Source organism: Mustela erminea, chromosome 10, assembly GCF_009829155.1.
Source record: "Mustela erminea isolate mMusErm1 chromosome 10, mMusErm1.Pri, whole genome shotgun sequence".
NCBI lineage: Eukaryota > Metazoa > Chordata > Mammalia > Carnivora > Mustelidae > Mustela > Mustela erminea.
This window is the reverse complement of record NC_045623.1, coordinates 47,735,055-47,761,901: the sequence shown is the minus strand read 5'-3', so window position 1 is coordinate 47,761,901 and position 26,847 is coordinate 47,735,055. Positions and strand designations below refer to the sequence as shown.

Sequence of the window (26,847 nt, the reverse complement as noted above, 5' to 3'; positions counted from 1 at the left end):
GAAGGACACAAGAGAAAACCATCCTCGCGAGGGAAAGCTGAGTGACGGGGAGTGAAACCACCGATGTCACCAACATAGTCGCACAAGAGCAGAGCTGATCTGATATGACAAAAGGTAAGCTCTGTTTCAGACACACTGTGTATGAGGTTACCAAGGGCTGGTGGCGTGGGTCCCGTCTCCCACAGCTCGCACACAACTTTCTGTGAAGATGTAAACGTTCTGTATCAGCACTGTCCAGTAGGGCAGCCATTACAAGCAGGGGCTATACACATCTGAAATGTCGCTGGTGTGACTGAGGAACTGACTCCTTTATTTTACTTCAAGTTAATATGAATTTTAATTCACATGTGGCTAGTGGCTACCTTATTAGACGGGACAGGTTCACAGCTTAGTGGAAAATTCTAACCTAAAGACATCACGTGTGATCATGGAAACCATGGGATCATCCTGAAGAAGGCACAGAATACCAAAAGCAGAGGTGTAAAACGAGATTGAGAATACTGGGCAGTTCTGAAATTTGAGGAGCATCCCGAGAAAAAGCAGCTTGAAAAACAATGCCTAGGTGGAAGTGGGGGAAAGGACAGGAGAAAATGATGTCATAGAAGCTGAAAGGAAAAAAAAATTTTTTAAGAAAAAGTTAAGTGGCTGACAGTGTCAAATGTCACCAAGAAGTCAAGAGAGATAATGACATAAAAGGGCCCATTAACTCTAGCAATAGAGAGGCCATTAGCGACATTAGCAAGAAGCGTTTCAGTGGAGCAATGAGGGCAGAAGCCAGACCGCCGCGGGCTGAGGGGAGCACAGCCACAGGAATCGGAATGCCTTCCTGTGCAGAGGCCACGTTAATCTTCTCTGTCTCGGTCCAATTTTGGTAAATGTGCTGCCAAAGTGGAGCAGGTCAAGGAATTATGAGGAAAGATGCTGGACCATGAATATGCTATCTATGATTTAGATTTCTTTTGGCATATAAATAACAAAAGCCCCATCATAATATTTTCATTGACTCAGTCACCTTGATCTGAGTCAGAGCTCCAAAAATGTATAGTTGACCTGGCATTCTTTTCATCTTTTACTTATTATTCAAAAGAATTGGCCTTTCCTTTATCTTATGAAACTAAATTTATAGAAAGAATTAAACATTATGTTGGCTTGTGTATTATTGAGAGGAAATAGTATCATTTCCTTGCCTATTTTCTGTCCTTACATGTTTCTCCTACATCAAAAGGATCACAGCTGAATTCTGTGAGAATGTGAAGATACAGAATTTACCCAGCGCTTATCCCCAACAATGGAAACTAGGAAGACCTCTAGATAAAAGCCAATCTCTTTTTTGAATAGAGGAGTCCCCCAAGTGGCAGAAATTGTGTAATGGGCCTTTCATTTTTTTTTGAAGTTTTTATTTAAATTCCAGTTAGTTAACAGATAGTGTAATACGAGTTTCAGGTGTACAATACAGTGATTCAACACTTCCATACAACACCCGGTGCTCATCACCGCAAATGCTCTCCTTAATCTATAACGGGGCCTTTTAAAGACTAACGACACATTTTAAAAGCTATGTTAAAATATTTTAAGAAAAATATTAAGCCAAAATGGAAATAATTTAAAATGTAATACCTTGAAAGTGGATACATTATCTCCAACGGCTTCTACTATGCCAGCCACATCGGAACCAGGAGTATAGGGTAAGAGCGGTTTTCTACTGTAAGTACCAGAACGAATGTATGTTTCCACTGGGTTTATACCACATGCATGGACTTTGATTAGAACCTGCAATGACAATGTATTTTCATTCACGCAGAACATTCAGGTATTCATTCAGCGTTAATGATACGACTCTACTGATTATGGGAATTATAAAAATAGATGGGAAAACCTCACCTTCAATGGGCTCCTGTTAGTTTTGCAAACCAACATATACATAAAAAAGATAAAACAGAAAGGCTTATTAATGTGTTATATTAAAAACATTTTGGGGGGCACCTGGGTAGCTCAGTGGGTTAAAGCCTCTGCCTTCGGCTCAGGTCATGATCCCAGGGTCCTGGGATTGAGCCCCGCATCGGGCTCTCTGCTTGGTGGGGAGCCTGCTTCCTCCTCTCTCTGTCTGCCTGCCTCTCTGCCTACTCGTGATCTCTGTCAAATAAATAAATAAAAATTTAAAAAAAAAAGGGAAAATAGTAGTGGAAATATTTGAGAGGATGTGTGGCACAAACCTTTATGTGCTCATCAAACCCAATTCCTCCTCCTCCTGGGTCCTTAGGAAGAATATTATTTCTTGGTGCCTTTATATGAGTTTTAGCCAACAGAATGTGAACAAAAGTGACCAGAGCCACTTTCTGGCTCATAAAGATGTTCTAGGCAATCCACACTGTGCCTTCACCCTTTCATAGAAGTGACCCCAGAAGGCAGAGGTGTTGAAGGTGGCAGAGCCCCGTGATGGAAGAAGGCTGGGTCCACAAATCACTCTTTGAGAGTTACCCACTGATATTTTAGAATTTTGGAATTTAGTGAATGAGAAATAATTTTCTAATGTTGAGCCATTGAGATTTTGAGGTTACATCTACCACAGAAGCTAATTTTACCTTATTTAATATGTAATGATATCTTTTGCTATAAGAGTAAGAGAAGGCCTTACAAAGAAAATGGTATCCCAGCTAGGCCCTAAAAGAAGAGTAGACATTCTTTCAGAATGGGAGAAAAGGATGTTTCAGGTAGAAGGAATAGTATGTGCAAAGACAGAAGGAATAAAAGCAGCTCTTGGGGAAACCAGACAATGCTGCTTGTTACAGCACAGTCTATTGAAAAGGAGCAATGAGATATGAATCTCTAAAGTTAGGTTATGGCCAAACTGTAAAAACTCTCAGATGCTTCAAGGTTCATTAAGGAAATGAGACTTGGAAGTCATGGAAGGTGCAGTAATAAAAATACATAATTTTTAATGAGAAAGTATATTGTTAAAGTCACCGGAAATGATTAAACTCTTCATTTAAATTCTCTTAAATCATATATAGGAGGCATGTATGCAGAAGAAAATGATTTTCCTACTGTGCACAAAATAGAAATCATGAAAGTTTGTAATAGAATAACTTGTTCAAAACTACTTATGACTCCATGCAGAAAAATTCAATTATTGCACTTCATAGATGATCCTCAACCTCAAAAATGTTCTGAGCAAGTTATTTTCCCTTTTCATGGATGTAACTCACTAACAGTTATAATTATGCTCTCTTTATAGCATCAGTATAAACTGTCCTAATCCACTGTGTTTATGAATTATTGTGAATCTGCTTTTTTTGAACATGAGCCTGATGTTCTGGAGACTCGCACTCAGTGTAATTATTGCCTATTTTTATGGAATTATTTCCACCTGATGGTCTTTTGGAATTGGTACTGCAATATCCGACTGGAGTTTCAGCACTTCTGGTCCACCAAATTCAAAAACTCGAATCGCTCTCATCAACTTCTGTCCAGTCGCCATGGTGATCTAGACACCAAGAAAAAAAAATAATCTACTGTCATATGGTATCTAGGCTGTATCACTATGTTTTTCCCCCTGGAGGGGGCAGATCAAACAATTTTTCAAACAACAATTTAAATCATGAGCTTACACAGATCTCATTTCATGTTTAAGGACCTTTCATCTTACAAATCCTTCAGCTACAAAGCAAAATACTTGATATTACTTCCTGTAGGGATTCAGTGCCTTCCACAAGGGAATCAAACATGCAAACAAAAACATCTGGCTAGACATAGCATGAAACAGTATCTTGGGTTTCTTTTTGGGCAAGCTTGTGCTGTTACATCTTAGAAATTTGTTAAGTTTTACTAACATTGGATAAATAGACCTTCTGTTAGATTGTGAAATATTTCAAATATAGAGAGAATCATAAAGCATATGATGAACACACTTACCTGCCCCCTGCTTTAATAAATCTCAACATTCTAAAAACCTAGAACATTATAGACATAGCTAAAGCCTTCTATAACCATCCCCAAACCCATTCCTGGCCCAGCCTTTTAAGTGGTGATTATTACCATAAACTCAGTGCTCATCAGTCCCAGGCATGACGTCCTATCACTACTTCATGCAACAACATGTGTTATTGTGTTGCACGGTCCCAAACTTTATTTAGATTGGGTCATACTGTACTTAATTCTGCAACTTACTTTTTCTTCTCAACATTAAGTTTTTGAGATTTATCAATGGTGAAACACTTAGCTTTATGAAGTTCATTCAATTTAACAAAGCAGGAAAACATGAAAAACTACAAAGACTGCTTTATGTAATCTTTTATAATCACAAGGGTCATTTACAGTTAACCTTTCTGTCCTATCACTGTTACTTTTTTTCTACCACTGTTATCATTAAAATGAAAACTCAAGAGTTAAAAGAAAAGGTAAACAACATTTGAATAGGAAAATAGCTAATTATGGAAATCTTCCATACCTATGGCAATGAAACAAAAAGGTTTTTGACTGTATCTCCATAATTTTGCTTGTGGTTTATCACACTTTCTTGATATTAACGACATCAAGTAGTTAGTTAGACTCTGCCACCACCCAGAACATCGTTGCTAACTTCTGGAATAATTATATTCGTCAACCATGAGTAGGCGAAAGATCAAAAAGAGTTGCAGAAACTAGGACTTGAGATGAAAGAACTCAGACTTTGACTATATTGAAGTTCAACACAGGACTACTCAGAACAGTTATGTGGTAACTATAAAATGTCACTCCAAGTACAGGGGGGCGATCAAAAGCAGTTTGATCATGTTATTGGTGGAAAGTTCCTGATATAATTAACCAAAAAGCGTATCATTTTAAGACTCTTTAAGTGATGCCACACAGTACCAGCACAGAGGAGAAAGTAAACTGTCTGTTGCTAGAGGGTGGTTTAGCAGAGACATGTCCTAAAGGGCAAACCTCAAATACAAGGGGGCAGAAGGGGGCAGAAACAGGCAGAAGACATAAACCTAAGGTCATTGTAGAGTAGCTGAGCTGTCCCTAAGGGTGACAACTGTGCGGGGTGAGGACCTGGAAAAGGCGGCTCACTCCACACCCACCAGCAGTCTCACTACTGAATTTCTATCTAGCTCTTCACTCAGGCCAGGTATTTCTTAGACAAGAAAGTGAAAATATAAAGACAATAAAACAAACCAAGAACAACAAAAAAAACCCAGCAGCAACAAAAATAAGAAACAAGGCTGCCCAGCTCATAGTTTTCCATTCTGGAGATAACACAGCTTTCTTTTCCCTTTTTGCCGTCAACACAGTGTATGGAAAGAGTACAGGTTTTGGAATCTGACAGCTTTCAGTATCAATTCCAGCTCTATCATTTCCTAGCCAGATGGCCTTGGGCAAGGCAATCAACTTTGTTGAGCTTCTTCCTCTCAAAACTGGGCTCCCACTCAGGGTTACTGTGGTAGAGACACGGCAAGCATCAAGCACTGAACCCTGCAAATGTTCACTCCTATATATAGTAGACATCATGATTCCTTTCCCATCTCTTTTCTCCTTTCTTACTCATTAAAATATTCTTGATTCTATAATTCCATAATCACCTCTGATTTTACACAACAATATTTACGGGACTCAGATTATAAACAAGAATTTCACCTCAAACAATTCAGTCTGGAGAATCATTTAAACAAAATATTAATAGCAAACAGTGGCTATTACTCATTCAGCATGTAGTTTTTGAACCTTAACTGTAAGTGAGGCACTGTGCTAACCCCAGAGAACACAAAGGGCAAAGAGAAAATGCCCCAACCCTCCTCCTAGCTCCTGTTAACTGTGCTCAGTCTCTCACACAGCTACATACACCATGTAAGATCTGCAGCGACTTTTTCACTTCTACCTACTTCCTACGTATTTATTTCTTTCCAGCACCTGCCTCTAGCTTTTCACCAACAGACATCATTATTATCCTCAAAGAACTGTAACAGTAATAAAAGCAAAATTACTCTGAAATAGAATCTATCAAAATTATCTAACATATACATTTCCTCCCCTACATTTTGGTATCTACTAAGTAGGGAAAAAAGAACAAAGGAAAAAGGATACTCATCCTTAATACTGGATTTAGAAGACTCTGCTGCCTCACCTAGTACTACCATTTTATCCTATCAAGCATGTAAGGAGACCAGGCATAACCTTGACAGGGTTGTCTTCTCCTCCACTTCTGTCCATCTTATTTCCTACTGAGCCTTTGCCACTATGATGGATCAGGCTTCAAACTGCACAAATTGCCTTTGAAAAACCCCTTCAACTATTCACAGAATCATCACCTGCTTCATAATATATAATACATAAGGGGATATGTCAAAGGGAATAATAAGAATAAAATAATACAATATGCTAATAGTAATTATAATCCTTAAACGCCTAATAACTGATCTTCTAAAAACCAAGTATTTTATGCCCACTGGTATAATTATTTTCACAATAGGGAGGAAAGCAACCACTTAATTGTACGCAGAAACCGAATGAAAATCATTCATTTTATGGATGAGAAAACATTCTAAGAGGTTAAGAGACTCACCAGGGTCACACAGAGGCAGAGCTAGAACTCTAGTATGTTAAATGTTGATTGATTTTTTTTCCTTACTATACAATCCTTTTCATCTTACCCTTTGAAATGTTGGCATAGAAGATACTTAGCCTCTTAAAAATATACCTTATAATGATGATAGTGAGACAGGCTGAGCTAGCAATATGAAATTCAACTAACCCGCAGGTAGGATTACATATTTTATGATTAAGGCATCTGCTCAGAGTGTGAAAGGTTCCAAAAGGCTGTAAGTTAGGGTGATCCAGTAGTGATACACAGGACCTCATTCTATTAGGAAAACTGTGGAGGCCACCACACGGTTGGGGTCGAGGACCAAACCAGGCCCTGACTGGTGTCTCCTTCGAAGTCGGGACACCTTGAGAAGGTTAAGGACGGGAAAGTTGAGTAACACTGAGAAAGGGTCGGCGCTGTGTGTAGTGCACTCCCCTACGTGACTTCCCACACCTTCTCCCTACAGAAGGGTACAATGTGGTCAGGATCATGAATTCTTAGTTGGTCCTTATTGTTCCTGACCCTCCCATAATCCACTCCCAGGTTGATTGTCTTGCTAATGGCACTAGCCCAGACTACCTGGCATCACGAGGTTTGCTTGTAGTTAATGTAAACTTGTTATAGAAACTTGCGGTCATCTAACTAGTTACGATGTATTACTCCTTCTGTTGTGATCTGCCTTATAAATGATTGTAAGATGTGGAATAAAATTGGCCCTGTTGGACATCCTCCTCAGTGTCCCTCCTGCCCCCATCTTTTTGTCTCTTAATTTCTTTTCACCATCCTCTTACCCTTACGTTTCCCGCCGGCCGTGACAGAAAACTAGTAAAAATTTCCTTATCTGTAAAAAGGGGCCAGTACTCCCTTGCTTACCATCCTGGCCGAGATTAACTGCAACAGTTGCATGAGCCCTCCACAGCATGCCAGCACGCACCAGGCTCTGTTAGACTAAATCATTTCCATGTCAGCAGGTCTGCCACCTTGCTAGTGTTTTCAAATAGATTTTTCTATTCATCAAGTGTAAATTTTAAATTGGAGGACCTGGCTTAATTTTTGGTTGTACTTTTGACCCATAAAAAGTTGCCAAGCAGGGCACCTGGGAGGCTCAGTGGGTTAAGCCTCTGCCTTGGGCTCAGGTGGTGATCTCAGGGTCCTGGAATGGAGCCCCCACAAGCAGGCTCTCTGCTCAGCAGGGAGCCTGCTTCCCCCACCCCCCTCTGCCTAGCTTTCTGCCTTCTTGTGATCTGTCAAATAAACAAATAAAACCTTAAAAAAGTTGCCAAGCATACTTCGAAATCTAGGCAATACAGAATTTAAAATTCCTCCTCAGTGATCTTTTTCTATGCTCTGTTTCAGTCTGTTTGGTTTAATAAAAACTAAAGGGATGGGGAAAATGTTAGAACTGTATTTTAATACAGAATGAAGAAATCAAGTCACAAAGCCAGAGCAAGGGCACTTAATGAGAGAAGGGCGTAAGATGAAATAAGAATTTCTGGTAAAACCTAGAAAAAAAAATTAGAACTTGGAAGGAGAATCATCGTTAGGAAATGTGCTGCTGTTGATCAAGAAAGCTTCATGTAAGCCTTCTCTTTTTTTTATAGTCTTAAGCTAGAAATGTAAAAAAAAAAAAAAAAAAAAATTAAAAGTAACCTAAGAAATGTGGTTGCCTGGCTGTGTGACCTTGTCAGGTTGCTTTTTTGGTCTGGATCTCAGTGCCCAGTTCTGGTAAGAGGGGGTGGTGGAGGAGTTGATTCAGACCTTTCCAGGTTCCTGGATGTAAGGACTGGATGGAACTAGGCCGGCCGCTCTCCAGGGCTGGGGGAAGAGCTCGGTGGGAGTTGCTGCTGCGGACCAGACACAGACGCAGCGTGCCAGCGGCTTCAGTGGGAATCGCATAACTTTTCCGCGAGCAGTCCAAACTTCGGCCTTTCAAGAGTTCAATCATTAACGCATTCCCTGGTCACTGAGAAAAGCTTCGTCTCGGAACGAAGTGAACATTTAACGATGTGTTTACGTGGTTATTTTGTAATTTTTTTCCTTTGAAAATCATTCTGGGTCAGGGTCACCGGGGTTGGGTGGGGAGTGGGGGGGTCCAGGAAACTAGGCATTTCTCTCCAAAAGGAACACAGCAGCTCTGATGGCAGAGGCGACTTCCGACCGGGCGGGCGGAGCTCGGGAGAGGCGCGGAGCACCAGCCCGTTCCCGCCGCGGGGCTGGCTGCACTGCGCGGGGCTGGCTGCACTGCGCGGGGCCGGCTGCACTGCGCGCGGCCGCCGCCGGCTGCAGCCGGAATGCCCAAGCCCAGGCCTGGCGGCGGGAGCGGGACCCACGGCGCGCTGCGGGGTGCAGCCGAAACGCAGGCCTCCCTGAAGACCAGGATCGGGGCTCGCGGCCGGCAAGCGAAACTCCCTGCGTGATTTACGCATGAGGAATTCGCATCCCCTAGAGGGAAAGGTCTTGGGCCACGAGCTCCTTTTTCCGATTCTCCAGGACAGACCGCGGGACGAGAGCGCAACCGCACTCAAACTCGGCTCCTCCGTGGACGAGCGGCGGGGACACCCGCTGCCTCAACAACTAAAGCGGACTTTTTAAAAAACCACTTACCCGGTTCTAGAGTGGGGACGCAAAACCTGCGAAGGCTAGCTCAGATTCCACGGAAAAGGGGACGGACCTGGGCGTCTTCTACCCTTGCCGGCTCCGCCTCGCCCGCGCCCGTCTCCCCGCCCTCGGGGGAGGGCACGACGCGCTCCCGAACTCGGAACGGGGAGGAAGTTTGGGCCTTTCCGGCCACCACTCGCCTCAAAATGGCTTCCCCCAGGGAAAGGCGAGGGCTTATGTCAAAGTGAAGACTTTAAAGCCTTCCTCGCATGGATCGTTCCGCAGAGTTCAGGAGATGGAAGGCCCAGTGTCTGAGCAGAGCGGACCTCAGCCGGAAGGGCAGTGTGGACGAGGATGTGGTAGAACTTGTGCAGCTCCTGAATGGGCGAGAACAGTACTTCACCACCAGTTCCTGCGCGGGGCGCATCATCCTCCTAGACGGGGTGAGGCCCTTTTGTTTCCCCGCCAGCCCTGCGGAGTGCAACTCCAGGAGCCCTGTGCCGCCCCCCACCCCGGCCCCCGTGCACCCCAGTCCAGCCTGTGTTTGTCCTTTTGATAGGGGGTTTCGGCTTCGTTATGAAACTTCGAGGTTGAATTAGGCCAGTGCTTCTACAACGTTAACGGGTCTCTTAATCAGCGGGTGCTCTTTTATAACACAGATTCTGATTCAGTAATTCTGGGACGGAGCTGATGACATTATGTATTTCTATATATTTCAGGCCCCCAGTGATGGCGAAACTGCTGGCCTGAGAATGCTTTGGAGTTGCTAGGATTAGAGAATTTGATTCTGAATAGTGGGGGAATTTAAGGACTTCCCAGGGCGAGGCTCAGAGGCTTTTCTCTTCGATCGCGCTACCGAATTAACTACTAGATAGAACGTCTCCGTAGTTAAGGCGTTTACTGCCTCCTAGTGGCCCGCTCCGTTATTACAGCTCTGGTAATTTTTACATTATGCTAAATAAAATAGCGCAGTGTGGGTTAGTCTGAGATAGTGGTCAAGCCCTCAGGCTTTGGAGTGATACTGCTTAGATTCTAAGCTAATTATGGGACTTACTGGCTTTGCGATTTTAGGAAGGTTATCTAAACTCAACCCCTCCCTGTTCTTTGAACTGAGGATAATAGAGCATCGGCTTCTTAGGGATTTTATGTAGTAGAAATGGGATGAAACATTTAGCATCATGCCTGGCCCATATTAAGTGAGCTATAAAAGGTAGCTGCATGTCGATATTAATATTCGGATTGAATTCAAAGCATGAAAGACAGCACACTCACAAGCTCATTTTTTAAGATCCCTCGTTGACTGATAATTTGCTGGTCCCCCAGGTTAGCGGGGTAGAATATTTTTATATTGCCTCCTGTGCCGTGGCACTCTAGTTGGGCTTACTCTCATCTACTGCCCTGTTTTACCTGGATTTCTGCAGCGTTTTCCTGATAGGTCACTGATCTACCATTCTCTCTACCCTAAACCATGTTACACACTGTTAGCAGATCCACCTTCCTAAAGACAGTTCTGTACATGTCACTCATCCATGCTGAAATCTTTTATTACACGTTTTTCCAACACAAAATCCAAACCCCTATTCTATTAGACCTTCCAACCCTTCTGCTGCTCTGATATTTTCTGCTACTTCTCTTCGTGTTTATCTCTTTACTAGAATTGAGCTGGTCTTTTTTTCTTCTTATATTTACCGCCCTTGCCTTGTTCATATTTATTTTTCCTGAAATGTTTCCCCCCATGTCTATATATTTGAGATGTGGCTTCCAAAACTCCCCTCTCCCATCTGAACACAAGCATACATACCCATTTGTAAGTAATGACTGCTTCTTCTGAACTGTCTTAGGACTTCTTCTGAACCTCTTTTCATTTTATGTATATTATTTATTTTCATTTAGCCTTATTTTTGGGAAGGATTTGCATCGACTTACAGAAAAGCAATATAAGAAGAAAAATTAAAAGTGGGAAAATCTGGATGAAGGGACTATAGGTAAGACGAAACTAGAGATAGTTTTAGTTCCTATATATGCCCCTAGATTCTGTAAATTTGCTAGAGGTGAGTCACACATTTGTTTCTAACATTTAGAGCAGCCAGCATAAGATCAGATAAATGTTTCTGAGGTTATTCAATGAAAGCAAACCAGTTACTTAGGACAGGCACAGCTCTTCCTCTTTACAAAGCTAGACAGCCAAGTCTTCTGCGAACTCACTGTAAAAACAATTACTTTGTAGAAGTACAGTGATTTAAACTAAGTGTGGTTCCCTGCATCTTCTTTCCAGCCTCTTTGAGGGTAGAATATGTTTATAACCAAAGAATCTAATAGAACCTTACAAATAAACATTTTTTCAGTTAATAAAAAACAAAACAAAACAAAAAACCCTAATGTTAAGGCATTGCTTCTCGAAGCTTTGACCTTGCAGTCCTAGCTCTGCCCTTTGATTCTATATATATAGTCTAATCCCAATGTTACAGATGTATGCCTTTAGAAAATAAAGTTATTATAAGGGTGTGAACAGTCCACCTGTCACTAAAAAGTAACAGCGGTGGGATTGGTACAGTGCTTTTTTACAAAGGGAATTCCAAGTTGTTTTTTTGTTTGCTTTTTTAAATTTTGTGCAAGCCAAGGGGCACCTGGTGGCTCAATAGGTTGAGTATCTGACTCTTTATTTCAACTTAGGCCATGATCTCAAGAGTTGGGAAGCCTATTTAAGAGTCTCTCTCCCTCTCTCCCTCTGGCCCTTCTACCCCACCCCCTACTCGTGCTCTCTGTCCTCTTTCTCTCAAAAAAAAAAAAAAAATTTTTTTTTTTTTGTAAGCCAAATAAAACAACTAGAGTACAACTCAGGCTGCTAGCATATAACCCCTTAAAATAATCCCTTTTCTTCCGACAAAATCATGACCATATATCAGAAAATATTAAGAGTTTATTTTCTTTCTATACCAAATAATTTGGTTTCATTTTTGTTTCGGGTTAACTTTACCCAAAACCTAGTGAATTATTCTCAGTAATACTTAAAATTACTGTTTGGGATTATTAATCTAAGAAAGCTTACAATTATGCTATGCATTGTACTTACTATTTGTGTAAATATTATATGACTAAATTAAATTATGTTTTTTTTTAATTTTAGGGTATAAATGGTTTTGAGGTTCAAAAGCAAAACTGTTGCTGGCTACTGGTTGCACACAAACCTTGTGTAAAAGATGATGTGGTAAGTTTATATATATAAACTTAGAAGTAAATTTTTAATTCAGATTCACACTAAATACATATGAAAAGAATAGCACATTCAAGGTAAATTTATGTGCTTAATTATAATGACTAAAGATTAGAAAGCCTAGGAGAATTCATTACGGCGACTTTTGATTTAGGAGATAAAAGTATAAATATGTATATAAGCAATAAGCATTACTTATTGCTCAACAAAACACATCCCCTTGGACATAGAGAGTTCATGGATATTGACACAGAGTAAATAAAAAATTTGAATTTCACTTCTACTATTTGATAACTCTGTAACCTGGAATAAATTATACAAGGAGAAGGTAGCTCAGAGAAAAGGATAGTACTATCTATATATTACCAGTAAACAGACATAAATCAGTTATACATTATTTATCTGGGTTGCTTCTTGTAAAGCTTCCTATCTATCCTGGATTATTTAGCTTCGGAAATTAAAATGAGTTCATGTGAGTTTGTATTAGTTGGGCACTTTACATTAGCTATTCAGGTACTCAAGTGTTGTCTTAAGGTACTCATTCATTCTTCATCTCCTTATTTGGGTACTGGCTTTCTGCATATTGACCCGTATTCTCTTCTGCTGTAGACGGTCTTTGTGGTAGAAAAATAGCTGCCAGTAGCCCCAGCAGAAACGGACTTCTTCTTGCTAATATCCAGGTATTACTTCCAGGCGAGTCTGAGTCTTCCTGCTTGGGTTAGATGTTCTCCTCTTGAGATCAGTTATTTTTGCCAGAATGGAATGCTGTCCTTGATCAGACCTAGGCATTTGGCATTTCTGAGATTATGATAGCAGGAGTCATGAGTCATGATAGGGTCATGATTGACAGTCCCATCGGAATCAAATGGTGTGAAGAAGGGAGGATACTGCCCAAGGATACTAGGTGGACAGAAATAATAACCACTTTGTATAAATTCTAGCTCAAGACATATATGCATCTCAAACTTCAATCTAATAACAAAGCATTTAAATAGGACTTTTTTTTTTTAGGTTTTATTTATTTACTTGACAGATAGAGATCACAAATAGGCAGAGAGGCAGGCAGAAAGAGGAGGAAACAGGCTCCCTGCTGAGCAGAGAGCCCAATGCGGGGCTCTATCCCAGGACCCTGGGATCATGACCTGAGCCAAAGGCAGACGCTTAACCCACTGAGGCACCTAGGCACCCCAGAACTTTTTTTTTTTTAAGATTTTTTTTTTTTTAAGATGTTTTATTTATTTTTGTGAGAGAGAGAGCGCGAGCGCACGTGCAAGGGCACAAAGGCACAAAGGGCAGGGACGGGCAGAGGAAGAAGCAGACTCCCTGCTGAGCAAGGAGCCCGATGTGGGACCAGATCCCAACACCCCAGGATCATGAGCCAAAGGCAGAGGCTTTACTGACTGAGCCACTCAGATACCCTGAATAAAACTTTCATATCATAAAAAAAAAAAAAACTTTCATATCATATTCCTTTATTTTTTTTTTAAAGTAGGCTCTGTGCATGTTGGGTACAACATGGGCTTAAACTCGTGACCTCAGAATTGAGAGTCACATGCTCTATGGACTGGTCCAGCCATATTCCTTAATGAAAATTTATACCATATACCATATTCCTTAATGGAAATCTGTTTTGGAATTAAATAGAGTAACAGTTTACTTTCCAAGGTATGGCTGGAAAGAATGACACAAGGGGTTTATGGGAGAATTAGAAACCAGGTCTTTTAAAAGAATAGGCAGGTGGTTGGAGAAAGAGGACCAAGAAAACAGAGTGAAAAGTTATTGCAGAAAAAGGATACTGGATGATTCAGAATGTTTCTGGAGTTGCATATGGTGAAAGGTCACCATAGAGAAGGATCATGTATTGGTGTCTGATGCCTAACATTTCTCATTTATTTAGATGCCAGCTCTGAGGAAAGCAACTGGTGATGCCATTTTGAAATTTGAACCACTCATTCTCCATGTGCAGTGTCGACAGTTGCAGGATGCACAGATTCTGGTAACGTTTTTAGATTATACTTAAATTTATAGGTATGGGAGTGGATTTAATTCTTTTTTTTTTTTTTTTAAGATTTTATTCATTTACTTGACAGAGAGAGACACAAGAGAGGGAACACAAGCAGGGATCGTGGGAGAGGGAGAAGCAGGCTTCCCGCAGAGCAGGGAGCCTGATGTGGGGCTCAATCCCAGGACTAGGGGACCATGACCCGAGCCAAAGTCAGATGGTTAATGACTGAGCCACCCAGGTACCCCAAGGGTAGATTTAATTCTAAGTTTTAAATTTATAAAAAAAAATATGATGTCAGTTTAATTAACTAGTTTTAAAATTTAATTATAGGTTTGAGGTTATATATATTTCTGCAATTTGCAGAGCTAACCAGTTTATCTAATTAGCCAGATTATCAGAATTTAACAGTTTATTTTTTTTAACAGCATTCAGTGGCAATAGATTCTGGTTTCAGGAACTCTGGCATAACCGTGGGGAAGAGAGGCAAAACTATGTTGGTAAGAAAACTTTTGGCAAAAAGCAGTTCTTTGGGCCTGAAGCGATTCAGATTATTGAAAAATCTCTTTGGACTCCCGGGCTTTAGTCTCTCCCTATCCAAATCTTGCCATTCCCTTGCTCAGAAATTTTCAGTACTTTACTCTTTCCTATAGAGCAAAGTCAAGTTCTTAGATTTGCATTTGAGCTCTTATCTTATAGTGTCCTTCTCTACTTCCTTTCAGGCTGATTCTCTGTGCCCTCCTCATCCTACATAGTCCAAGCTCCATGTAATCAGTACCATGATGTAGTGGAGAGAATCATAGGCAAGTGTCTAAAGTCCTCCGCTGGCTTACCATAGCTGTATTGCATGAACTCGGGCAAGCCCCTTAATTCCTCAGGGTCTCAATTTTCTTGGCCATATCAGGGGCTCCAGCAAACTACTGCCCTGGGACCAAGATCAGTCCACAGGAGGTCAGATCCCACTACTCTCACTTGATAAAATCCTGACCCAGGTTGCTTTTGTGCTGTAATGGCAAAAGTGAGTAGTTATAACAGATACTGTATGGTCACAAAGTCAGAAATATTTACTATCTGCCAACCGTGGACTAGATGATCTTTAAAGCCCTGCTAAGCCTCCACCCTCTCTGAGTCCTTTCCTGGCCAAATCAGCGCCTAGTGATTTTGCCCTGTTCTGACTGCGATAGTATTTATTATTTGTAATGGTATGGATTCTTGGCTTTTGAACTATTTAGGGTTTTCTTCCATTCTAGCTTCCTAGACTTTCCTGTTCTCTATTTTTAACAAATTTGCCATTTCCCAATAGAGATGGCTTACAAAAGACGACACCTAGGGAAAAAAAAAAAAAAAGAAACATGCCTAACTAGAAAGTCAAAGCCCACAGTACTGGTTTGTGTCCCTGTCTCCTTGCTGTACACTCCATCTGGGAGCCCAAGCAAGAACAGAACCGTTCATTCACTTTCCATTCCTTTGTCTTCTGTGTTTAGTTACTTACAAGTCCTGTCACATCTGCCTCTAATTTCTTATGCCCAACTCCACCCTTCCAAGCCCTCTGTCACTGCCCCTACTTAAGCCATCATGATCCTCCCCGTCTTTACAGTGGTCTCCGGACTCGTTCTCCTGCTGTCCATCTTCTCCTTTCGGCCCCCCAGCCAATACTGTCAGAATCCCCCTTTTAAAAAAGTCAGGGTCTCCATATATTTCCCCTTGTATTCGAGGCCCTACCCAAACTATTTTCCACTTACCTTACTTATGCTCATCCTCTGCTTGCATACTTCTGCTCCAGCCAGACAGAAAACTCTGAGCTCTTTCCCAAATGTATCGTACTCTTTCATGTCTCCATGACTATAGATGAGCTGTTTCTCTGGCTGGAATGTCCCCTGCCCCCATTTTTATACCTGGTAAAATGGCACTTATCCTTAAAACCCCAACTCAAATGCTACCTTTTCCATAAAGCGGAGGCCTCAGTCTCAATCAGTTGTTCTCTTCTATGTTTCCTTAGCACTACGTGTGTGTGTCTGTATACACTTATGGACATGTTCGTACATATGTGTGTGTGTCTCTCCTGGCGTAACACCTATGTTGTCTTGTCACCCTTTGTTCACTTACTTATTTCTTGTTTTAAAGTGTGAGCTCTTAAAGGCAGAGGTTATATTTATTGTTTCTTCACCCCTTTCATGAGGCCAAAACACTGTAGATGCTCAGTAAAAGTTCAACGAAAGAGTTTTTATTTCTTGTACCAGTTTTTGTTGCTCTTCTTAAACCATTTCCACCGTTTGGATTTACTCAGAACACATTGGCTGTTTCATCAAGAGGTTACTAAGATTGGCAACCCTAAAGCATGGAGAAGGCAGCCCCTTTGGGAGATAGTTACCAGGCATGGTTTATTTTCATCTCTCATAATCACACTCTGCTCAAGCAGCACTAAGAGGCTCTTTCACATTCAGTCCATTTTGACTTTTCCTTGAAGCTTCTGTTGAGATTCCATTTTTTTTCTTTTCTTTAAATAGTTTATTAAAGCTTCCTAAGCGTTAGTGAGAGTGAAACTGTCAAAGTGATTTGATTTTTGGCTATTTTCTGCTTTCCTAAAAGACAATGTATAGAATGACTTTCTTAAGAAATAACTTTATGTGATGGGAAAATCTATTTAATCTCCTTTGATTCAGTTATGTTTAGCTAAAGTATATTAAAGTTAAACTTAAAGACTGTAATGGAACCAAACATGTTTAAACACAGCCCTAAATGGGACTTTTCTTAAGTTATCTTCAGTGTCTCTAGTGCATAAGTCATCATATCTAAATTGTTCCTGCAGGCTGTCCGGAGCACACATGGCTTAGAAGTTCCATTAAGCCATAAGGGAAAACTGATGGTGACTGAGGAATATATCGACTTCCTGTTACAGATAGCAAATCAAAAAATGGAGGAAAACAAGAAGAGAATTGAAAGGTATATTAATTGGATGTTTCTATGGTACTCATATATCTAAGTCATCCTTGAAAATACTGATACACACATTTAACTTTTCTATTTGTAATCTTATCACAGAAAATAAAAAAGCGATCAAAGTAACAGGTGAGAGTAGCCCAGACAGTAAAGGTTACTAAATGGAGTGTAAAGGGGAAGCTCCATCAGGGTAGTGGGACGTGACTGGTAGGAACAGGCATAAAGGGAGAGAAACATCACCCCTCAGGTGAGAGAGCCCAACAGCAATGGGGACCATGACTGATGAAGTTGAAGGCAGCCAGGGAAGAGGTACACACTGCCCCCTGAATGTGATCTGCTGGCAATTATGTAGAATCTCTTTTTGAGGAAAGCAACCTGGTTAATTTTAGCTTAATAAATCTTTTACGTATGTGGCTGGTTCTTACGGATTAGATCTAGAACTGCCATAATTGTCCCAGGTGGAAGGATCATGACTATCAATTCACATCCTTACACCTTTTCTTCTTAAATTTTACCTCCTGGTAAATAAAACTCTTACATTACTTTCTTGTCAACTTTTTCATAAAAATAGTGTGTTGACATGAAGAGGTGACTGTGATGCTATCTTTCTTATATGAAGGGAATGCCGGTGATCTGGCATCAGCAAGATGTACGCTTCTGAGTTTGTCAAGGAGTGATGGCCAACTTAGCGTTTGTAATGTCCTTCCCTCCATCCCCACTTCCTTGGCTACCTCACAACCAGTCAGTCACCCCCTAAATTATTCTTAGATCATCTCTACTGTCACTTTCTTAGGCCGCTGCAATAGCCTTGTTAGCTGGTCTCATAGTAGAATGTTTCTGGTGTGTCTCTCTGCCAAGCCATTCTTGGTATCACCATCAGAATCCTGTCTGTAAAGTGCAAAGGAATCCTATTATTTTACTTGCCTGCTTAAAATTCTTTTACTACCTACATTTTTTTTTTTTTTTTTTTTTTTGAAGTAGCTAAGACTACACGTGCCAATGGTAGCAGTGTTGAATTTGGCTCCAGAGGCAGAACTGAATTTGAATCCGGGTTCCACCACAACTTACTCCACATCCTTGACTTCATTTGTCTTCCATCTAACTTAGGAGAAATTCCCGTCTTAAAGAACAGTTTTAGTATAAATAGCATCTGTATAATGACTGGCCCTATCCCTGTCATGTCATGGGTTCTCAGGATAGGGTCACTCTTTTCCTTCTTCAGTGACACATAGAGAAAACAAACCTACGATCACATCATTACAAACCCTCCAAGGTTTCTTAACCAGGACTCCTCATTTGAACCACAGAAGTCACAAACTTATTCAAGCGACTGTTTCTCAGTTCTTGGCAACAAGGGTGTACATCTTCTATTGTAGATACATTGGAGAGAAGTTAACTCATTATAGACAATGGGTGTCTTGGGGCATTGGAGCTTAATTTTCTAGTAGAACCCTGGTTGAAAAAACCTGAGGGGTTACCTGGCTACCAGGTGCTTTGAGCAAACATTCTAAATGAAGTGATCGTTTCAAGTAAGTACTAAGGAGCACCCAGCCACTTCCCCAGACTACTGAATTTGATCTACATCTAGGTATTTATTGGTACCATTCCATAAGTTTACTATGTTCCTTAGATTGTATTCCGGTGAGGCTCTTTGCTAAAATGTAGGAAGTAACAAATCAGTTTCTCTGTTTCCTTACTTGAATTTCAACAAGATTATAAATATAGCCCAAGAGCAAGTAACTACACACCCTGGTGAAGTTAATTGAGCCACGTTCACCAGCTGTAAAATCAAATTACACTTTAAATCCATCGACTCAAAAATATGTTTTGAGATTATAGTATGCATGCTGCTATCAAGAGAGCCATGCTCATCATATAAAATCAATGAAAAATTAAAGAAGGGCAGAAAGTGTCTTAAGATACTGATTAGAAGATTACACGTGAATTCAGAAAGGGGGAACAAATTAGAGAGCTTCTCTGGGAACAGCTGTACATTCAACCAAATGCGGAGAAAAAGTTACCCTTCCAATGTGGAAAAGTGAAAAAAAAAAAAATACTGGAGGTGATAAGTTCTGCAATCAGACTTTGGGTATGAAATTGGTTTGTCATAGGACCAGAGTTTCACAATTCAAGTAACTATAGTAGAATTTTTAAAAGTCAAGTCCTAGTCAGTAATGTGTCAGCAATAAGAAATAGTCTAGAAATGTAAAAATCAAAGTTAAGAGGTAAACGTTTTTAATTTAAAAAAAAAAAGGTCTTATTTGTGTGAAACAATTCCCAAACCCACTTCTTAGTGGGAGGAATAAGAGAATTTTATATATAATGATTTCTAACTAAAAAATAGGAGTTTTGGAGATTTCTTTACAACTATAAGAGAAAGGTTCTGTTTGGATCTGTTAATAAGAGATCAGGACTGACTTGGGTCCAATGAAACCACTATTTGACTATGTATGAGTAGAAGGAAATTAGCCATGTTCTTCTCTTCATGAACTATATAGTAAGAAAATGGTAAATAAAGAGTAAAATGGCTGACTACATTGGCATATAGTACTGTTGATAAAACAAATTGGAAAAAAAGTCAGTTGTGCTTTTTTTTTAAACTTTTCTATTTTATGGTAAAATATATATGCCATAAAACTTAGCAGTTTTAACCGCACATTTCAGTGGCATCATGTACATTCACACTGTTAAGCAGCCACCACTGTCCACCTCCAGAACCTTTTCATCATCCTAAACTCAAACTCAGAACCTGTTAAACAACACATCCCCATTCCCCAGACTCCCAGTTCCTGGTAACCATTCTATTTTCTATTACTTTGAATTTGACTATTCTAGGTCCCTCACGTAAGTGGAATAGTATACTTGACCTTTTGTGTCTCGCTTATTTCACCTAAGTAGACGCTCTTCAGAGTGTATCCATGTTGTAGCATGTATCACAATTTCATTCCTTTTTAAGGCTAAATAATATTCCACTGTATTTGTAGGTCACATTTTATTTATCCATTCACTCATCAGTGAACAATTGGGATTTTTCCGTCTTTAAGCTTTTGTAAATAACACTGTGGGGAACACATGTGTACAAATGTCTGAGCCTTGCTTTCAGTTCTTTTGGGTGTTTGCCCAGAAGTAGAATAGCTGCATCACCTGGTAGTATGAAGGACTGCTGTGCCGTTTTCCACAGGAATTGCACTATTTTATATTCCCACCAGCCATGCACAAGGGTTCCCTTTTCTTAAGGTCCTTGCCAATACTTGTTGTCTTTTTTGGGCTTTTTTGATAGATGCCATCCTGACAGGTGTGAGGTGATGTATTTGTGGTTTTGATTTGCATGTCCCTAATGGTCAATGACACGGAGCATTTTTTCATACAGCTATTGGCAGGTCTATGAAATTCTGTTCTACCGCTCTCTGCTTTCCTTCCTGCTTGTGCTGCCTGTTGTTCCTAGCCCATTCCTTCAGCTGCTTCCCCATATAATTGATAGGTCCTCCAAATCTCTCCCAAGTCCTGAGCCTGTATAGCCAATAACCATTGAAACATATCTAACTAGAATACTCCCCTCAGCCTTCCCTCATTAGCTTTCTTGTCCTAGTCTCAACCCCATAGCCATTTCCTTGGTTCAGATTTTTTTATTATTTACCAATATTGTTACAGTTTATTTCTCAGTACAAAATAGACATATGAACCATATTGAATTACTTTAATTAATTGCATGTATGTCCTTTTCTTCCACTACAGTGTGGTCACATTGAAAATAGGACTGAGTTCTCCCTGCCACCAACCATACTCATACAGGCTTTAAATATTTCTTATTCCAAAACCTAAGGTAGTGTCCAGCTCATAGTGGAAAACCAGCACATGTTTATTGAGTTTATAATAAGCAATAAAGAACTTAAAAGTTAATCCATTAAATTGAGTTCCCCAAAGATAATGACAGTTTCTTATTTACCATTCTCTGAGGGCCTGGCATGAGAATAGTACTTCATAAGTGTTTGCTAAATTTGTTAACTTTTTCCATCCATAGAGCTACTTATGAGGCTTCAAAGCCTTAAATGATTATTCTGGAAGACGTGTAAGATGGTCTAGAGATAAGAGTGAGTGGTGTAGGCTCTTGGCACACAGTTCAGGTGAGAAGTAATAGGAGCTTGAATAGCAAGATGAATGGGAGTGATAGTGCAGAATGTAAACCAAACATGGTGACAGACTAGAAATGGGGGTAGAAAGGAGGAGGCGGCAAGGGTAACAGATGTCTTAGACTCCTTGTTGTTGCTGTCTTATTTTTAAAAACAGAACTAAAACAGGTAAATAATAAGTCACACATTTCCCTATTAAGATCAAAGAAGCAAATAATATAAAGTGAAAACACATAACTTTATTTTTGTATAGTTTCTCCCTTGGATATTCTGTTCCTCATTTTTTTCCTCTCCTGTACCTAGCCAGCTTCTGTCCATCCTTATAATTCAGCCCCGGCACTGGGTTATTTCTCAAGGAGCGTTTCATGATCTCACTTGAAGCAAGGTACCCCGCTGTACTCCCCCTTCCTCTTGTCTGCTTCATGGCATGCTGAATGTGTCTGTACAGTTCTGCAGCTCGCATTAAACCCTGAGCTGCTTGAGGGCACAGCTGGGTCCTTTCCCTCCTTCTCTAGCACCTGACACAGGCTCCGTCACATACCTGTTTTTTAATAAAAATGCTAGAGTTTAATTGAGTTAAAATCTAAATACGTATCTGTGAAAATAACTTTTTTTGTTATGTGTGAATAATAGAACCCTTAAAGGGTATGAAATTGTGGCTAGATTTCATTAATTTTATATTCCTATTTCAGAAGTCAGAGAAATATCAGCTCTTTATTGCAAGTGGTTCTCTGACTTGAAAAAAAGAATTCTTTTTCCTAGAGCTGCTCTGAAAAGTTCTGTCATGGAGAGCGCTAAGTACAGGTTGCCCCGTGGCATGATAATCTGACTGCAGAAGTAGAGAAACTGAAGACAGTTTGATTTTCTTTGGGGGTGGCGAAGATAGTTGCCTGTGCATACATTTCATTTTATCTTCTGAGTTCTTTTTATTGTCTGTGAGAGTGGAGAAAATTGCACTTTGAGAATTGGGCTTCAGAGTGCTGTGTAAAGGGGCATCGTATGAGGAGAGAGCATGTAATTGCAAAACAAATTTCTGACTTACTGAGAAAGTTTTCCAAAGAACTTTTTAAAGATTCCCTTTAAAAAACAAAAGGAAAACGTATTTGGAGTATTTGTTCTTGGCTTTCAGACAACAGAGTCATTTTCCATTTTATAGTTGTTTTTGGTACCGCAAGGATGTAGCTTTAAATTCTTAGGTTCTTCAATGGAGGATTAAAGTAAGGCACCTGTTCCTCTTTAATTACTTTTTTATGTGAGTGACAGGATATTTTATACAAGCTACTAATTCTCTATGATCATAAAAGAGCAATTTAATCTTATCTTTAATTTTCTAGGAATAAAGTATAATCCAGAAAAAAGACTCGGTGACCTGAGTCTAACATTCAGGGTTGGGTGGAGAATGGTAGAAAATGGAGTTGCATATCGTGGATAGCCTCTTATGATCAGATAGGGGTGATTCACCTATCATGTGAATCATTCTTATCAATGGAACAATGGTCTGAAATGATTGACATCATTTGGTGGCATGATGAAGTTTTGGACTTAATGTTTTATTTATTTTTTATTTTTTATTTTTTTTAAGATTTTGTTTATTTATTGGACAGAGAGAGAGAGAGATCACAAGTAGGCAGAGCAGTAGGCAGAGGGAGAGGGAGAAGCAGGCTCCCTGCTGAGTGAGGAGCCCATGTGGGGCTCGATCCTGGGACCCTGAGGATCATGAACTGAGCTGAAGGCAGACACTTAACCAGCTGAGCCACCCAGGTGCCCCTGGACTTACATTTTAGATAAAATGAGTCATTCTACTGGGTCATTGTGTTAAACTATTCTAAATAGGCAGTATGGAAGATGAGAAGAAACTCAGTCATTAAAGTCACCCGGGATGATGGTAAGACCGGGAAGGAAAGATTATGCCGGGTGTAGAAATTTTCATGAATGTAAGATACTGAACAAAATATCGGTAGATGACATGAAGGGCAGATGAAGGAGTGTTGGTGAGCCAGCTGCATTCTCACCTCGTCCCAACTCTGTTAGGTGAGATGCAGAAAAAATAAGTATACCCACTCGAGAAGAATGCAAAGCAGATGGCGTCTTTATCGGGGAACCAGGTTTCAGTTGGGTAAGGATATAGGGGTACATTAAACTAAAAGATTGTTACCATGGAACAGGGTCTAAAAAATTATACAATAGTAGTATTCTCTAAAGTCTTTTGCTGTACCTCCTGCTATACTGTTTTTCCTGTACTATACTTCCTCTTTGAGATTGAGTTATTTACCAAAGAAATATCTATTGGGTGTCTACTATTTGCCAGACATGGTGCTGGATATCAGGTATACATAACTGGTGAGTATGTAAGTTCTTGAAATATGGATAGGATATGGTGTAATCATGTTAGGTACATATTAAAATTGGCTGGACTATTTGGAAACAGGTGACTATCTTGGTTTTTTAGGGCAATTTTAGAGCCTTTACAACTAGAACTTATAACCTATTCATTCAATTAAATAAGAAAATTGATCCAAATAGCAACCTATTCCATAGCTGTCTAAAATTCTCTGTCATACTTTGCATTATAATAGAACTTAAAAGCATGAGATCCCCACAGTAAACAAGGGGGTTCTCAGCTTCCAGATTACTCTGCTTGGGGACCTAGGGTAACACATCCATATTCACCTTTTTGTTCAGTGGTGGTTTATTCACTTATTTTTACCGAATGTCTTAGCATTGTACTACATTCTAAGAATGAAACAGAAAACATGATAGATGGGGTCCTTGGTCTCATAGAGTTTATATTCTATAAAAATGGTCATATCAAGAACTTATTTTGTGCCAGGCACTGTGCTAAGTACTTACATAGGTCACTTGTAACCTTCTGACAACCCAGCTCGGTACAGGATAATGTCTGCTTTTCTAAATGAGGAGATTGAGACTCAGTAAGGGAATTAGCCTCCCTTTAACTTTCCTAGTGGCAAGCATGTGAATCACGTGCAGTATACCATGCCGCCTCGCTGCCTTCCCACATGGCAGAAAGCCTGTGTCAGGTGGAGGATTGGATTAGGTGTTAACATGCGAGGAGAAAAGATGTGAAGACCAATTGGGGGGGAACTAACAGTTTACTGTAGCACACAATTAAAACCAAGGTAGAAATGTGAGGAAAGGAAAAGACTAATTCACATTAAAAAAAATCAAAATAACTAATAAACATGAAAAACAATTTCACTCGCAAACAAAAATGATTATTATTTTATAAGCTATCATTGTCTCTTATCATTGTTTTTTTTATGGTAATATTCAACATATGAATGAAGTGATCTTTCAAGTACTGCTGTTAGAAGCATATGTTTTTGAACATCTTTTCTGGAAAACAGGTGGTATTTATCAAGAGCTTTACAATATTCTCCCTTTAACCAGGCAGTTATATTTCTAGCGGTCTGTCCTAAATAAGTAGCTAGAAACTTAGATCATACTATTTTTACTTTTTTTTTTTTTAAGATTTTATTTATTTATTTGATAGAGACACAGCAAGAGAGGGAATGCAAGCAGGGGGAGTGGGAGAGGGAGAAGCAGGCTTCCCACTGAGCAGGGAGCCCAATACGGGGCTCGATCCCAGGACTCTGGGATCATGACCTGAGCCGAAGGCAGAAGCTTAATGACTGAGCACCTAAGCGCCCCATCATACTATTTTTAAAAATGTTTGTCACACTGTTGTTTGTATTAGGGCAAGTTTGAAAACAAATTAAGGCCAACCTAGGTGACATAATGTTATACTACTATTAAAAAGTGTTATTTTGTTGTTTACTTAGTGATACAGAAAATGTTTTTAATATTAAATTTGATAAAACAATGTAAAACTATAATAATTCTGTAAAAAGCAGTAGGTATATGGGTACATATATAAATACATTAATTCAGAATACATTAATAAACTGGAAAGAATAAAAATACTGAGAGGTTATTTCTAGGTAATTCTGTAGAGGTAGTTTAACCTCATGTATTTGCCAAATTCTCTAAAGTGAGATTTTATTACATTTACCATTTTTTATAAAGAAAAATAATTACTCTTCTGTTCTTACCTTTTTTGTTTGGCTCGTACATGTGGAATAGAAGTTGGGGTAGAAAACAGGTTGTTAAGAGGTGTTTCCAACCCAATTTTCAGGTGTGTTCTTGAAGAACTGAAAACACACTTCCTAATTAAATGATCATGTAAAAGTAAGAAGCACATTATTTCTCTGATTCATTTATATTTTAATGTTGACATGGGACATTATCAAATTTATAGAATTTAAAAATTATAGATGTATTTTAGTCATTCTGTTTGAGAGCACAAATCTAACAGTAATACTTATTTCTTTACAGGTTTTATAATTGCCTACAACAAGCCTTGGAAAAAGAAACTATTACTAACTCATATCCCAAAAAGAAAATCAAAGACAAAAATAATTCATCATATACTCGGAAGAAGAAAAGAAACCCAGAAGCAGCACATGGCAAATGTATTACTGAAGAAAATGATGAAGATTGTGAAAATGATGATGACCCAGGAATCAGTATTACTATCTTCCCCGAAGATTACTAAGATTTGGTCTTGGTAGAATAATATTTCTAATAGATATTACAAAGCTGCTCTTTACAAGAGTATTTTAGTTTCTTGAGTGTATGAGCCATTCTGAGAAGCAAGACTTATTCTTTCTCTATATTTTAGAGAAATCCGTAGTTTTTAAAAATAGCCGTGTATAATATTTGCTCATTAAATACCATCCGTTTTAGTCACATAGAGATTCATTGCAAAAATGAATTTGACTTTTTAATGCCTCTCTTTTTTAAGTTTCAATTTCTACTTCCGTAAAACAGAATTACAATACTCTTTCAAGAGAACCTTAACATTGGAAATATTTGAGTAAAAGTCATCACAATATTTGACTTCCTTTTTCACTTTGAAATCTCCAGCCTTTAAAGGGGGATGAGCTTTCTTCTTGTCACTGTGGAGTCCAGTGACAAATCCTTCCCTTTATTTTGACTTTGTGGAGAAAACAACTGCTGTTGGACAGGACAAAATACCTGAACCCTCTTCACATTATTTCTCACAGATCAGAGCTTGCCATGGGCATGGTCTCTGCCACACAGGCGGGCCTGGTCTCTCACTAAACCTGGTCAGAAGTGATAACTTAAGACCTAGGAATCTTTACAGAATCCTTGTATACTGTTTTGGAAAGTTTCAAGGAATCAAAAGACTTGGGTCTATGTTATGACTGCTGCATGGAAGTTGGAGGGTCCTTGAACAAATTATTGAATTTCCAAGGCTTTCAGTTCCTCTTCTGTATAATAGTTCTGACACCTGCTGTATTTACATGACAGGAGTGCTGACAGCATCACATTAAATAAAAATGAGAAAGTTTTTAATAGA

General features: G+C 39.6%; 2 protein-coding genes across 3 annotated transcripts in view; one reads left to right on the top strand and one right to left on the bottom strand.

Annotated features, from left to right (window-relative positions):
* The window catches only part of CRYZ (crystallin zeta), a 26,203-nt gene extending 16,847 nt beyond the window's left edge, over positions 1-9,356 (bottom strand). Inside the window, exons 1-3 of one of the 2 annotated variants that reach the window (XM_032302160.1) lie at positions 9,168-9,346; positions 3,368-3,484; positions 1,618-1,770 (exon numbers count right to left, since the gene is read on the bottom strand). In XM_032302160.1, the coding sequence (XP_032158051.1) occupies positions 1,618-1,770; positions 3,368-3,478 (264 nt within the window). In that variant the 5' untranslated portion in view covers positions 3,479-3,484; positions 9,168-9,346. Of the gene's footprint in view, positions 1-1,617; positions 1,771-3,367; positions 3,485-9,167 lie in introns of both variants that reach the window. The other variant, XM_032302161.1, reaches the window with a different exon arrangement.
* TYW3 (tRNA-yW synthesizing protein 3 homolog) lies at positions 9,336-26,847 on the top strand. The gene is made up of 6 exons (XM_032302162.1): positions 9,336-9,603; positions 12,288-12,368; positions 14,272-14,370; positions 14,805-14,876; positions 17,186-17,319; positions 25,800-26,847. Exons 1-6 carry the CDS (start codon positions 9,430-9,432, stop codon positions 26,017-26,019), a joined length of 780 nt encoding a protein of 259 aa, XP_032158053.1. The 5' UTR covers positions 9,336-9,429; the 3' UTR covers positions 26,020-26,847.